Genomic DNA, 16,459 nt, shown 5'->3' on the forward strand with positions numbered 1-16,459 from the left:
AATTCTGAAAAGGTGAGTTTTGATTTGTAATTTGAACATGAGGCGCTTTCACACCGCAGTACTTTTCCCACAAAGGTTCATGAGAACTCTTTAGTCCTGATGAACTAAGTACAGATGGCGTTCACACCGGAATAAGTCCCTGGGGAAGGATTAGGCAAATGAAGCCGCTGACGTCACTTCTTCTTCTTCTGCTTTGGGTTCACTGGCAGGCCGCAAACCACTTCACGGCGTATACTGCCGCCCAAAGTCCCCGGCCGGAAGTCCCCGGAGTTGGGGACTGGCTTCAGTAGAAGCTGCTGGGAGTCCCAGCAGCTTCTACTGAAGCCTTCCGAGTAAATCGCCAGAACGCCGACACCTCCTCATCTCCACCGCTCCCGTGTTTTATTTTGTGTTGCCATAAGTTAGTCTCTCTGCGTTTCTGCGCTGGGCTAATGCTAATGCTAATAATGCTAATGCGAGGATAATAAAATGGCTGCTTCACAAAAGTTGTTGGGAGTTTTACGGGGCGTGGTTTGCAATCCGCCCAGCCAATCAGACATAGGAACCTTTTAAGGGGGTGAAAAGGTTCTCATGAACTCATTTTTGTTCCGGATTTTTTTGGTGTGAACGCAACATTTCGGAACCATAAAGTGGGAAAAAGTACTGCGGTGTGAACGCGCCTATGGTGAGATTGGTGCGGTCATGGATGTGTTGGGGGGTGAGTTCCAGATATAAATGACATTGACAAAATGTTTTTTACTGACATATATCCTTTGTTTGCTTGTCATTCTTAAAATGGCTCAGAAATCCGATTACCATGAAATGTGACAAGAGCCAGTTGATTTGAATCAACACGAATGAGATCTGTATTTCTCTAACTTTGCTCTGCCTTCCTGCCGTCTGTAGCTCAAGCCCTGGTGGCTGTCACGTTTGATGGAGCATCTTTCTGAGGACTGCACAAACACAACAATGAAGATGGCCCCCGGACAAATGACTTTTTTCTGTCACCTAAACTGAGCTGGATCAGGATCTGGATCTGGATTCATACAGAGCAGAACCAGTACTGAGCGACCACACAAGCAGGGAACGCTGTCTAAGGAGGAAAGAGAGCTCATGCAAAGCTGAGAGGAAGCTATGTCGAACTGTGGAAGGCTCCAGATCTCTCGCCAGCCTTGAGGTGTAAGATATTCCAAAATAATTGTGCTCAGGACATATTTTACAAAGTAGATATTAAGGATGACCGTGCTGGTAATGATATATTTTACACTCATAAGGACAACATGTCAGTACTACTGTTCAGTGTTGATCATTTTACAAGGGAAACTGCACATGAGAGGCCCAATGAGGAGGGACAAGGAAAGACCTGCAGAAATGACCGAGTCCAGGTAGAGGCCAGCGACCGGGACTAACCCTAATAGTAGAGGCTTTGAACCTGCTTCTGGACAATGTTCATTATCTTCTAATGTCCATATCAACCCGGGAGAAACACACCAGGTCTGGAGGCGCAGTGAGGAGTGGTACTAGTGACAGACTGAGGGCATTCCCCTCCACACCATATACTGACATTTAAGAGTGAATCCCCCCTTCTCTTGTAAGAAGCTGAAAGTCACTGTGATGCCTGTTTACCTAGACCTCCACCGACCCCCCAACACACACACACACACACACACACACACACACACACACACACACACACACACACACACACACACACACACACACACACACACACACACACACACACACACACACACACACACACACACACACACACACACACACACACACACACACACACACACACACACACACACACACACACACACACACACACATCTATAAACCTTCTCTGCTGTTATATAAGCTTATGTGCAAACATTAGCATTACTTTAAGCAAACATTACTCATGTACTGGTAGAAGTGTTCCTGATCCCTGATATATTCCAAGATGAATATTCCGTAAGGCATCAGGTGAAGCAGATGTGGTGTAGTCGGCACGCTTGCATTCTGTTCAGATCAGGCCGGACACATGCGGTTGATGTTTGTCACACAGAAAGCACGATGGAAGAGTCCACTCTCTGCTCACTGCCATCGCTGCAGTGCCATTGGTCCAGGTGGGCTGTTTGTGGGTCACATTACATTTAGTTGTACTTTTGCCAAGGACGAACATCAAAGTAGTGTGCACAGCAAGGCTGGGAACCAATCACCTTGCTCCGTGCCCGATGGATCTGCTCTTTAGTGTGGAAGCCAGTCAGATTGTAAAGATGACACCCTTACCTTTGGTTGATTTGTCTTCTGTGCATGGTGGAGTTTACACATCTACTGTTGTATGTTTTCCCCAATGTTGTGGGTCACAGATTATGATAACGAGCCTACCACCACGTGGATTACATTCTTAGGTATACTATATTAACTTTTACAATAGTATTTTCAAAACCGTCACAATCTGTAGGCAACATCTGACCCTCAAAGGAGAGACAGGACTTGCTCTAAGACAAGGTTTCATATGAGTCCAGAAGCCTTTTCCTCACATAACATTTCAGGATACCTTCAACCATGGCACAGAGATGATCCAACCTCTCATCTACACACACCGATGGTGGCCATCTGGTTACACAAGGACACATGTGCACCGATTCCAGCAGGAAGTGTGATGAGATCCTGGACTCTTGAACACTGGCACAGCGGGGCTCCACACAGACCTCCACTCTGAAACCTGCTCGACATGAACATGGTAGTTCTGACCTGTGTTGGAACGACATGTTGGGAAGACCTTTGTGATCACATTCAGTGGGCCTTCACGTAGTGCTCAAGACATTCCCAAACGCTTGTCTGCAGATGTAGAGGTTAAGTATGTTGCTTATAAATGGTACCGTGTATGTGGAAAGTAAACATAGAAGTGACCTTAGAAGAATAACTCTGCTAGAAAGCACTTGTCTGTGTTGAGAGGAGTTAGCTGATGATGCAGTCAGAGGATGATATGCTGGAAAACAATGTCATGTAACATATCCCAACAACATGTCATCCAGTCATGCAGTGCCATACATCTGGACATGATGAATGGACATGTTATGGACATGGAGGAAATGCAATGATGTCTACACAGTGGCTTTAAGTGGAACCCCAATATTTAATAAGGAAATCACTAATTTCCTTTGTTTTTCTTAACTATCAAGTACTTATTGGAGTTCATTCCATTTAATGTTAAAACACGTTTTTTACAAATTCAACAATTCCATTCGCCAATCATGTTTTAATGCCATTTCCTTGTGTGTATTTTAAACCACTGACACAGCAGATTAATGACACGACAGGGTGGTACTGGTGACTACACTACATGTGCTGGTAATTTATTTGTATTATCTTTCAGTGTGTCGCACAGAAAGGCCCAAACATTTTCTAAACGTCTTTATTCAAAAGCTACAACTCTTATGTTTGGGCCATGCCTCGACATTAAACTTCCTCCAGATTGGAAGACTTTGATCACACACACAATCACACACACACTCACACACCTCTCTTTTTGATGTGTATGTTATTGATGCTATGTTTGCCCTCACACACTTCGAGGTTCAAGTAACCTGCCTTTGTATAAATCTGTTCTTATTGAGACAATATGGCAAAGACATTTTAAAAATACTTTTACGCTGAAACCATTAAAAGCACTACGCAAATAATGAAACACGGATTTAAGAGAACACTTCTATTTTTTCTTATGTTTTTTTTAGAAAGGGAATGCATTCAAAAGAGGCAGATCATATTTTTTTAGATGCATGGATATTCAATGACAAGTTGACAGTTAACATTTGTACACTAAATTACGTTTTACATTTTTCACAAAAAATACTTTATTTTATTGCTCTGCAGGAATGTTTTCAGGAGCAGAACATAGATATTTTTTGATAAATTTGAATCTGATGTGTTAAGAAATGACAGGTGGTGACCAATATTTGATACTAGATGTAGCATTTGTGGATTGAGAAGAAAAATAATATAAACACGTACATTACTTTAATGTACTATTTTTTATTTCAGTTAAGCATATCCTACTTTGACATATAACCATTGCTATTTTGCTGGAAAATAGACTCTGCTTGAACTATGCAAATTATTTAAAATGTATAGACACATAATCTGCTTGCTTCAGAAAAAAAAATGCAATAAAGTGAATGTATACAAATAATGTGTTTCTCTACATGCTTCTGGATTTATCAAAGTATTTTGGAGAATAATACATGGCTGCATGGAATGATGATATATTCACTGCTCTGAGTTGAACCCACCTGCTGATGTTCACTGCCACAAAGACTCCAGGTCCAGCCGCTGGTTGCCAGGAGGCTCCCTGATGATACCTACAGTCTGTGTTTGATCAAACTGTATCTCTGAATGAATAAAGTGAAAACTAAAGACCGACTGATTCTTTTCACATAGCCTACACTTAGAGCAGCGGTTTTCAAAGTGTGTGGCGCGCCAGAGAGCTTCAGGGGAGGTGCAGCGTGAGACAAAGATTACGAGAACTTCAGCTAACTTTATGCGAGCGGCAACATGGATACATTTTTAGTGAAGTTACCTAAAGCGAGAGAGGAGACAGCGTCTGGCAGAAAACGTCACTTGCACACTTTTGGCTATCTGTGGAGACCGAGTTCCCACACCTCGCCAACAAGGCTGTAAAAGTGCTCATTCCCTTCACCTCCGCCTACCTGTGTGAGTGCGGGTTTTACACATTGACTTTGATCAAAAGCAAGTACCGGTCAAGCATGGGCGGATCTACTGGGGTGGCAACTGCCACCCTAAAAATAGGTCTACAATGACAGAGAAGAGACTGTCAAGTTTGGCTGTACTCAGCATTGAATCAAAACGCACTAAAGCTTTAGATCTGAATACGTTTGTGAGGCGTTTTGCTGAACAAGATGGTAATCACCGCATTCAGCTGTAATAGGCATGCCAACTTGATGCTCTGCTCACGAATGACTCGATTAGCATAACAAACTGTTAAGATGATGACCGTACGTCCATCCATCCATCCATCTTCTCCCGCTTATCCGTGGTCGGGTCGCGGGGGTAGCAGTTCCAGCAGAGAGCCCCAAACTTTCTTTTCCCTGGCCACATCAACCAGCTCTGACTGGGGGATCCCAAGGCGCTCCCAGGCCAGCGAAGAGATATAATCCCTCCACCTGGTCCTAGGTCTACCCCTTGGTCTCTTCCCAGCTGGACGTGCCTGGAACACCTCCGTAGGGAGGCGCCCAGGCGGCATCCTAACTAGGTGCCCGAACCACCTCAACTGGCTTCTTTCGACGCGAAGGAGGAGCGGCTCAACTCCGAGTCCCTCCCGGATGACCGAACTTCTCACCTTATCCCTAAGGGAGACACCAGCCACCCTGCGGAGAAAACCCATCTCGGCCGATTGTATCCGCGATCTCGTTCTTTCGGTCATGATCCATCCTTCATGACCATAGGTGTGGGTAGGAACGAAAATGGCCCGGTAGACAGAAAGCTTTGCCTTCTGGCTCAGCTCCCTTTTCATCACAACGGTGCGGTAAAGCGACTGCAGTACCGCTCCCGCTGCTCCGATTCTCCGGCCCATCTCACGTTCCATTGTTCCCTCACTCGAGAACAAGACCCCAAGATACTTGAACTCCTTCACTTGGGGTAAGGACTCATTCCCTACTTGGAGTGGACAGACACAAAGCGCAGCCCTGGCGGAGGCCAACCCTCACCGGAAATGGGTCCGACTTACTGCCGAGGACCCGGACACAGCTCTCGCTTTGGGAGTACAGAAATTGGATGGCCCTGAGTAGAGACCCCCTCACCCCATACTCCCGCATCACCTCCCACAGTAACTCCCTGGGAACTCGGTCATACGCCTTCTCCAAGTCTACAAAACACATGTAGACCGGATAAGCGTACTCCCAAGCCCCCTCCAGGATCCTTGCGAGAGTAAAAAGCTGATCCGTCGTTCCACGACCAGGACGGAATCCGCATTGTTCCTCCTCAATCCGAGGTTCGACAATCGGCCTGACCCTCCTTTCGAGTACCTTGGAGTACACTTTCCCGGGGAGGCTGAGTAGTGTGATGCCTCTGTAATTGGCACACACCCTCTGACCCCCCTTTTTAAAAAGGGGAACCACCACCCCGGTCTGCCACTCCTTCGGTACTGTTTCCGACTTCCACGCAACGTTGATGAGACGTGTCAACCATGACAGTCCCTCAACACCCAGAGCCTTCAGCATTTCCGGGCGGATCTCATCCACCCCCGGGGCTTTGCCACTGTGGAGTTGTTTGACGACCTCAGTGACCTCCCCCCGGGAGATTGGTGTTGATCCCCCATCATACTCCAGCTCTGCCTCTAACATAGAGGGCGGAGTTGTCGGGTTCAGGAGTTCCTCAAAGTGTTCCTTCCAACGCCCTAACACTCCATCAGTTGAGGTCAACAGCGTCCCATCCTTACTGTACACAGCTTGGATGGTTCCCTGCTTCCCCCTCCTGAGGTGTCGGACAGTTTTCCAGAACAACTTTGGTGCCGCCCGAAAGTCCTTCTCCATGGCTTCTCTGAACTTCTCCCACACCCGCTGCTTTGCCTCGGCCACGGATGAGGCTGCTGCCCTTCGGGCCTGTCGGTACCTTGCAACTGCCTCGGGAGTCCCCCGGGATAACAAATCCCTGAAGGCCTCCTTCTTCAGTCGGACGGCTTCCCTGACCACCGGTGTCCACCAGGAGGTTCGAGGGTTACCGCCCCTTGAGGCACCTAGGACCTTGAGACCACAGCTCCACGCCGCGGCTTCGGCAATGAACACCGACCAGAGAGGTGACGTTCCACGTCCCCAAAGCCAGCTTCTGTCGCCCGGGTCTGGTCCGTCGAGACCCTCCGCTTTCACTGCCACCCTTCTGGCAGCGCACCCGAACCCCATCGCTGTTTCCCGTAGGTGGTGGGCCCACGGGACGGAGAAGCGGAGGTGTTGCCCACGTTGCCTTTTCGGGCTGGGCCCGGCCGGGCTCCGTGGCAAGCCCGGCCACCAGACGCTCGCCGACGAGTCCTCCTTCTGGGCCTGGCTCCAGAAAGGGACCCCGGGCTTCCTCCGGGCCGGGTATCCTCACTTCTTGTGTCGTCTTTCATGAGGTCTTTTTAACCAATCTTAGTCTGGCCCCTTGCCTGAGACCAATTTGCCATGGGAGACCCGACCAGGAACACAAGGTTCCAGACAACACATCCCCCAGGTTCATCAGGGCACACAAACCTCCCTACCACGGGAAGGTGCTGGTTCTTCAGAGAGGATGACCGTACGTGTGCAAAAAAACTGTTTTAAGTTCTGAGAAAGTCAAATAAGACGGTGTGTAAAACTACACTGCCCTGCCAAAAGAAAGTAACCACTTTGAGTTAACTAGGCCAGTAGGTAAGGGCATTCCACTGGATAATAATACCCCTGCATTATAGCAACAACAACAACAACAATAATAATAATAATAATAGCAATAATAATTGGGAGGGGGGACGCGGCTGTTGTTATGTTCTCTGAGGGGAGGCTCACCTTCCCACACTTTGAAAACCCCTGACTTAGAGGAACAAATCAACAGTCAGTTATTTATTCATTAAAGACAGCACATATCGCCATAATGTACACATTGTAATACAGAATTAATTAATTTAAAAATGTATAAACATCTATCATGAATACTTAAGTTAATATTTTACGTTAAAATGCTGGCAAAGGTTTTCACCATACCGTACAATAAAAATAAGTTGTGACACAGGAACTATCCAACCACAGTTCCATTTGACGTGTGCTATCATTCATTTCAAATATAGCACGGACCAAACAAATGACTACGAACATTAAATGTTGCAGTTGTTTAGGAGCTTGTCTAATCATTTTGAATACCATACAGAAAGTGAAACAAGCATTTTCTACAGGTGCAATGTTTGGTGGGTGCACGACCTCGACCACAACCCTTGAAATATTCTGCATCATCTCAGCCTATTTATTTATGGGGATGGGACATGTTTTTTTTACTATTGCAAGCCTGTATGGTTGTGGCATTATGAAGGTTCTCAATTATGTTTGGTTTTAACCCACGAAAGAAATAAAGACGGAAAAAAGAAAGAAATGAGGACTTGAGACTTTTTTTAATATAAAACAATGGCTCTGACATCAGTCTGGAGTGAGGAACATACTGTGACATTGAGGGGCGCTGTCTCACTCTGAATAAAACAAGGGAGACACGGCAGCATCACGCAGCACAGAAGAACTACTAAAGCTAGACAAAGTGCTTTTTATTAAAATTACAACTAAGGCCTAAAAACACAGGGGCAGCCTGGCTTCCTTTGGCCTTCGTGTGAAAACACCACAACTGAAATGAATCCTGAAGAAGAGAGGATGGAGATAATAAGCTTATTTTCTTATTTTCTTAAGAACTAATACATGTTAGCTTTCTCTTCACTCGGGCTCCGGACCTGGATGAACGGATGGTACATGGTATGGAGAATAATTAACTAAAATATGTAAACCTTGCAGTTGAACTTTCTAAAACAGTCTGAGGTTTTCAAAACTCAAAATAAAGCATTAATCCATTAAATGTTCAAAAAAGGTCATGCTCAGGAATTGACCCTTCACCTGAGAATCTCCGGGATCATGACGTGTGCCTGCTGTGGTTAATGTTCAACTTACACATCAGTGCACAAAGGTCACTTCTGAGCAAAGGAAGGGATCCATTTGTTTCTGAAAGGCAGAGAAACTAAGCTGGTGACACAAGGACGGGACATACGTGTTACCATGTTGGCCATCACAGAGTTACAGAGTAAGTGTTTCCATTTCTTGTGAAGTGTTCGGCTGGAGCTGTGATCCCTGATGGCACGGAGAAGTGGTCTGATTTCAGAATTCAAAATGGGCTTTTTTAAGCCTTGTGAACATGTTCAGTTTGATCCCCTTATCTGTGAGTGTCACATAACCACTCAGAAGTGTGTTGAATGAAGGAGCAGCGCTGGTATGGCAGAAGTGATCTAAGACCGGTCCTAATCTCTGGCCCAATGTGTTGAACAAATGGTTTAAACAAAATGCTTTTCATTTGTATTTACGCATTGCTGTACTAAAACAATAGGTTCACAGTTTTCACAACAAAATATTTCAATTTATTTTGTGCTGGGGTTCCAGCTTTCAACCAGCTGTGTGCGCACTCGCTCCATAGTTCCCCAAAGAATGTAATGTTTGTCTCCATACCTTTCTACGTGCGACGCATCACGTCCTAGAGCGCAGTATACTAATCATTACAGAACATATTTGAGGGGTTATTTTGGATGTCTTTGTTTGCATCTCAAGATGTTGTTTAATTTGATTATGTTTGTGTTCTGTTTTCGTCCCTGTGTGTGTCTTCCAGAGATTGGCATTGGTGTGATGGGATTCGGTTTATTCTTCCTGCTTTTTGGTGTGCTGCTGTATTTTGACTCAGTCTTGCTGGCCTTTGGGAATGTGAGTAATATTTCATGTCACACACGCACGTGCACACACACACACACACACACACCCACACACACACGCAGACACACACACACACACACACACACACACACACACACACACACACACACACACACACACACACACACACACACACACACACACACACACACACACACACACACACACACACACACACACACACACACACATACATACCATGTATACATCACTTCAGGGGACATTACATTGACTTACATGCATTTCCTGGAGACTTATGCTAACCTTAACCATAACCAACACCTGCCTAACCCTAACCCTAACCCTTACCCTAACCCTAATCCTAACCCTAACCAAGTCTTCACCCTACAATTAATGATTCCCCTCATGGGGACCTCCAATTTGTCCCCATAAGGGAGGCGAGTCCCCCACACGTGACTGTGTAAACATATTTAGGTCCCCACAAGTATTGTAATGCTAGGCCACACGCACGCATGCACGCACGCACGCGCGCGCACACACACACACACACACACACACACACACACACACACACACACACACACACACACACACACACACACACACACACACACACACACACACACACACACACACACACACACACACACCACCAGTATACATATCACACCTCACACCAACACTGTCTCATATTAACATTCAGAGAGAAGACAATAGTTGACCTAGTTTATCACACTTTGAATCACTCATTCATCTTAAAAATGTATTAGTGCAGCTTTAATCTGTAAATAAACATTTAACTAAATGTACTGTAATTAAAAGTGTAGTACAGTATTGCCCTTTGAAATTTAGAGGAGTATAACATTACAATTATATTCTATTTAACTACTGTTCTAAAGTTCCCTCAAAACTCTTCTTAAAACAATGATTGATTAAATACTTTCCAAAATGGATTTGGTTCTCAAAAATCAAACAGAAAGTGTCAGGATGAACATTAGAAAGACTCGTGACAATGTGCATCTAAGTGGACGGACAAAACCAAAGAAACCTCACAGTAAATGGAGAACAATTGAGGAAATAAATTAAATAAACTCGCAACCTTTATCTTAGGTCTTCCAACGTCCGTGGCAGAGACTGACCTCAAGCCATCATCAAATTATTTAATTGAAAATACCGATGAAGCTACACAAATATGATTTAGGACCTCACCTACATACCGGGTTAGCATAGTTCGATCACCGAATCACTACCCGTGACATTAGTTCCGAGCAGGTTCCTGCGGACACGCTGTGTGTGAGGCCTACGGACTCATTCATCATGTGTGTGAGGGTTGGCCTGGATGTACATGTGAACAGTATTACAGCTGGAGAGCAGAGCTGAGTTTCGGTAACGGGCGGCTACTTGGAAAGCAGAGATTTGTCACTCCTCAGACATCCAGTTTCTGGACCGTTCCAGTGCTTGAGGGACGCCTTTGATGGAAAATGCAAAGTATGGCCAGAACAGAAGTAGGATGCACATGTCGATGCAGCGGACAGAAGCTCTCATTACTTTGCTTCATGTTTTCGTCGTTGATGCCTCTTTGGCTCTTCTGATCTGCTTTGTGTTGCTGGAGCGCGTATGGCACGTGACTGGGATGCACTCCTTAGCACCAGATGGGATGGTACGGTGTTCAGTTTGTTGTGTCATCATGCCCTCAAACCCCCGGCCATCGGGCAGGACCTGCCGGTTCAGAACCCCGGAGCTTGGACCTGAGGCTACACTGCCAACCTGCCCCTGTTCTACTTTCTGTAAAATACACCCTGGTTTATTTCCGGTGAAATAGACCAGGTCTTTTTTTGTAAAATAAACCAGGGACTATATCTTGAAACAGGACTGTGTGGATCCATCTATAAAGAACACAAATAGCAATATATACCATTGATTATGATGTGTTAAATATGTCCCTTGTTCTGGTTGAATGACTCCCTGTAGATTCTCTTTCTGACTGGTCTGGCTCTCATCATCGGCTTCAGGAGGACAGCCCACTTCTTCTTCCAAAGACAGAAGTTCCGGGGTTCTTTGTTCTTCCTTGGAGGCGTGACTCTGGTGCTGTGCCGTTGGGCAGTCATTGGCATGCTGGTGGAGAGTTATGGCTTTGTGCTTTTATTTAGGTAAGACAGAAACACAAGGGAGCCCAATAACTGTAATACTAATATTAAGATACGATAAGATAGAACTTTATTGATTCCAATTTGGGAAATTGTTGTAATACTAATGTAATAACAACATTGTAATAAACAACAAAATGTGTGTATTTGAAATCAATGCAAATATTTTGGTGTGTGCTGTTTATGCTTATATCTCAGTTTAATGGATTGATTTCTGTATTACGTTTGTTTCTCTTGGAACTGTTGAATGATGCACCTTGGCACCTCTTGTGTTTCCCTCTGTAGGTCCTTCTTCCCCATGGCACTGGGATTCCTGATGTCAGCTGTGAACATCCCCTTCCTCAGTGCAGTACGTTGTGCTATTTGCCTAGTAGATTCAACCAAAAAGGCTTTTACATGTTGTTTATTTGAAATACCTCAGGAATATCACTACAGGACTTTAACAGTCTGAATGACCTCTCATGTTTGTGTCAGTATTTCTCCAGCAGCCCCTCCATGGTGTGATCAGAAGAACACGATGCAGCAGGAGGAAAGCCAGAAGTCTTTAGACATTACAGCACCGACTGAGGGCAGAGTAGCAGCTGCTTGGAAACTACACTAACGTATTATTTGAAATAATTGTTTTAATCCTGCTGTTGTACAGGATGTTTTCCATCTCCATCATTTATCATTTTATTTAAGATTGTTTATATTTTGTTGTTTGTTTCATTGAAACAAATAAATATTCCCATATTGTCTGACTTACTGTACAATACCAGCATATCACACAGGGATAGATAACCAGTCAAAATAGCGTCAATAACACATAAATAAATACGCCTATAACACATGTACTGAAATACATTAATGAGGAAATACACACCGAATATATATTAATAAGGTCAATCTAAATGAATAACTAAGGCAATATAGTTAAATTAGGTTTTACTTTTAAAGAATGGTCCTAAAATGAATACTTTTATATATTTAATAGGATTTATTGTATATACAAAATGTGTATTTATTTAAAAAAGAAAATTGAAACACCTATCTATTGCAGCTCTCATTTATTTTGGGTAATTTTATAAAATTGTAATTAATATGTCAAACATTCATGTGTAAGCATTATTATAAACGTCCTTACACCTTAACAGGTATGTGTTCAGAAGAACACATTATATACACCAAGGAAAGAGATTGACACGGAGACAGTCTCACAGTGTTCAGTGTAACTTCTAAACTCATGATGAGAATGTGTTGCACTTTACATTACAGTTGAGTCAAGACATGTAATAGTGGGCTACAGTTTGAGAATAACTATGTCATTGTTGAGTAATATCAAGTAGATAAGAAGAAGAATACATACTTTATTCATTCAATTCTGGGGGAAATTCTGGTGTTATTTTTACATTACACACATAGTTGATACACACATGCAGAAACAGGACAACATGCGACAGTGGAGAGGTGGCAGTCTGTCCGGCGCCTGGAGCAGTTGGGGGTCCGGTGCCTTGCTCAAGGGCATTGTACGGCAGAGAAGGAGGTGAACTGGCACCTCTCCAGCCAGCAGTCCACACTCATATTTTGGTCCTTTGGAGGCTGGAACCATTTGGCTCCCGAGCAAAGTCCCTACAGACTTAGCTACTGCCGCCCCGAGAGTAGTTCCCCTTCGGGAACGGAACCCAGGCCGGTGAGAGTGCCGAATCCCACAACAAGGGAAGTTATAACAAATTATACGATGTGATATTCCCGGGGTGATATTAGACCACATTGTATAAAAGAGGGGAGCAATGGCCCCAATACAAAGTGTAATAATGAAGAGACACGTGATAAGAGCAACTGAAATAGGATTATAACACTTGGTAAAATGATGGTGACCAGCTATTTCAATATTATTACAGACCAATACTCCAATAATCAAACAACATTTACACCACGACCCCTATTATTCTCTTTTTCCACAATACACTACAGCTCTCAGATATATACAGAACATGTCTCTGAAGTGTTTGGCTGAAACACCAAACTGATCATTGTAGCATCGCTCAGCCCTGTGTCTTAGCTGGACATGCTAATGAGCTGCTGCTGGCCATGCAGCTTCTCTCAGCTAACCAATCATCATTAGCCGAGAGATGATTGGTTAAAAAATAAACACAGAATGGTGCTCTAGGAGGAGATTCAGGTGATAAGGTGGTTACCTTGGTTGGTTATTGACTAATTGTTGCACAACCCAAAAAAACATTGTGACATCACAAAGTGACCAACATCTGATCAACTCATTTTCAGACAGATTTTTATAAAGATGAATCGGGACAAAAAGAGAGAGAATCTTTGTACATTACAGGTGTAATTTTTCTAAAATAAAAAATAAATAAAAGGCACACAAAAAATACCCTTAATAATATTTAAGAGTTTTTATTGAGCCTTTACATTGTTATTTTATTTCCCCAATCTAAATACACAAATGAAATAATTATGAACGCGTTAAAGTATCAGATCTTACAGAGAATAACAACAGCTATCAGTTTTCCTGTCTTTTTCCGTAACGTAGACCAAACGAGTTGAAGTTGTAAGAGGACATGTCTTGACGTTTCCCTGTAATCTGAGGGAGGAGCACCTTGGAGATCCACCATCCTGTCCCGTGGAAACGTCCATCAGCTGAATGAACTTTACCAAAAGGTATATTTCCAGAAGTCTTTGCTGATGATAGTATTGTTGCGTGGCTTAAATCTCTCAGGGCTTTGAGTATTGCCTTATCTGAAACACGAACAAGACAAAGATCTCTGACTGTGAAACTATTAAACCATTACTGAGAGATAATACAGCAGGATTCATTATTCAGTGGCAAAGGATAAAACAAGTTTATCACACCCCACACACTCATTCACATTCACTCCCCAGGATTGAATGATTCCTCTTTGATTCCAGTAATTCATTGATGTTTTGTTAATTAAATTGTCTTATTTGGTTTTTGCATTTTTGGGCTTTTTAAGCTTTTTCTTTGGAAATGGGTCTGTGATAGGGCTGCACGATATTGCAAAAAACTGACATTGCGGTTTTTTGTTCCCCTGCGATATATATTGCGGTCTTTTTAAACTGTTAAGCACCAAGGTCCCGGCGGGTACTTTACTTTTTTTTCCACTACACTGTGTCTCAGGGGATCTTAATATTTAAGAACCTATTAATGTGTTATATCAGATTGACGGAAATAATCTCAGCTAACTGACGATACAAACAATTTTTACCAAAACAAAACACAAGTCTCATAAGAAGCATCTAAATGACCCCTGAGCGAAAAATGCTAACGGACTTTGGCACAGAACTCAAGATAAAAGTACCCATATTACTTATCGTAGCTAAACATACACGATATCCGATTAAAGCTGAGGTTCCACAGATTATTTAGGTATATAGTATCATCACTGAGTCATCCGAACTCGCGACAGGCGAAGCAAACAAAGACATCACAACACGTACCTTTTATGGAGCTTCTAGGGAGATCGTCTCACCGTAGCTGTCAATCTGATCAAAAGACTTGTTCAATGGCATTAAAACGAGAAAAAACGTGGTTGAATCGGTTGATCCATAGGTTTTTAACGTCTCTGTATAAAAAAATTATTTCATTTATAATCCATAATTCCATTTTTATGTAAAAATCGGAGAGCAAAAGTTAGCTGCTAATGGTAGCCACTAGAGTGGCTGCTGCTTCCGGTCTTGGCTATGCTGCTGCACACACACACACATTACCAAATAAGGAGTGAGAGTGACGCATAGCCAAAACCGGAAGCTGCATACACTCTGGTGGCTACCATTAGCAGCTAACTTTTGTGCTCCGATTTTTACATAAAAATGGAATTATGGATTATAAACAATTGCTTCAAAACCACAGATACATTATTAACCTACGGATCAACCGATTCAGCCGCGTTTTTTCTCGTTTTAATGCCATTGAACACGTCTTTTGATCAGATTGACAGCTACGGTGAGACAATCTCCCGTAAAAGGTACGTGTTGTGATGTCTGTGTTTCCTCCCCCTGTCGCGAGATCGGATCGCTTAGATACTATACTTAAATAATCTGTGGAGTCTCAGCTTTAATCGGATATATTGCATGTGCAGTTTCGATAAGTAATAAGGGTATCTTTATTTTGAATTATGTGCTAAAGTGCGTTAGCATTTTTTAAAAAAATGAATAAAACCGCACGTCCCTGCGGTGTGAATATCGCGCATGCGCATATCGCGGGTTATCGCCATGACACGGTATATCGTTCAGCCCTAGTCTGTGATAGGATTTGTTTGTTTGATGTATTGATTATAATTTTGGTTAAAAATACAGACCTTTTATATTGAAAAGAAATTGCTTTATTATTCGATTTCTTTTTTACATTTAGTGGCTAGGTCATCAGGGTATCCCTCTGTGTCCTTGTATTAACCTTATTATTTTTGAGATATAAAATATTCCTCTGCCTGGAGCCCAAATTGTATTTAATCCTTCAGGGATGAATCCTATGCCACAACCTATAAACACTTTATATCCGCTGTGTTCAAACAACACATTTTTAAAGCTTTTGACTATACCTTCACTGTAGGGGGATTCCAAGCGGATGGTGGTGTAGACCTCTCTTGACAAAGAGGCCATCATCAGTATAACAATGAGTCGAGGCATGACGACAGTCACTTTGTTTCAGCTGCTGAAGTTTCTCTGCAAGCAGACATAAATTATTAAATGTATTAAATCTGTAAGAAAATGAAATCAATAAGTTACGTGAATATTAAATAAATGCACCATTTTATTTTGAAAAGCTTTATTTTGAAGGTAAACCCGGATGTTAACATTACGTCACCTCCGGGTGCACGTCATCTTTGTTTTCAGCCGTTAGAAAGAAGTAAACAGAATGTCATGAATGAGAATATGAGGAGTAAA

At 43.1% G+C, this 16,459-nt stretch overlaps 3 protein-coding genes across 12 annotated transcripts in view; 2 read left to right on the forward strand and 1 right to left on the reverse strand.

The window, feature by feature from the left end:
* Nucleotides 1–1,707, forward strand: part of plekha6 (pleckstrin homology domain containing, family A member 6) — a 150,167-nt gene extending 148,460 nt beyond the window's left edge. For all 10 annotated transcript variants that reach the window (XM_071203236.1, XM_071203234.1, XM_071203231.1 and 7 more), the window contains one exon: nucleotides 886–1,707. The gene's annotated coding sequence lies outside the window, so the exon portion shown is untranslated. The remainder of the gene's footprint in view (nucleotides 1–885) is intronic.
* Nucleotides 1,708–8,650: 6,943 nt separating this feature from the next.
* On the forward strand, nucleotides 8,651–12,292 carry golt1a (golgi transport 1A). Its single transcript, XM_034083816.2, has 5 exons — nucleotides 8,651–8,772; nucleotides 9,349–9,440; nucleotides 11,382–11,560; nucleotides 11,843–11,906; nucleotides 12,032–12,292. The coding sequence occupies exons 1-5, from the start codon at nucleotides 8,748–8,750 to the stop codon at nucleotides 12,059–12,061; spliced, it is 390 nt and encodes a 129-aa protein (XP_033939707.1). The 5' UTR covers nucleotides 8,651–8,747; the 3' UTR covers nucleotides 12,062–12,292.
* A 1,765-nt stretch (nucleotides 12,293–14,057) lies between these two features.
* kiss1 (KiSS-1 metastasis suppressor) lies at nucleotides 14,058–16,201 on the reverse strand. The gene is made up of 2 exons (XM_071203333.1): nucleotides 16,114–16,201; nucleotides 14,058–14,293 (listed from the first exon to the last, which is right to left on the reverse strand). Exons 1-2 carry the CDS (start codon nucleotides 16,199–16,201, stop codon nucleotides 14,058–14,060), a joined length of 324 nt encoding a protein of 107 aa, XP_071059434.1.
* Nucleotides 16,202–16,459: the final 258 nt, after the last annotated feature.

Source organism: Pseudochaenichthys georgianus, chromosome 5, assembly GCF_902827115.2.
Source record: "Pseudochaenichthys georgianus chromosome 5, fPseGeo1.2, whole genome shotgun sequence".
Classification (NCBI taxonomy): Eukaryota; Metazoa; Chordata; class Actinopteri; order Perciformes; family Channichthyidae; genus Pseudochaenichthys; species Pseudochaenichthys georgianus.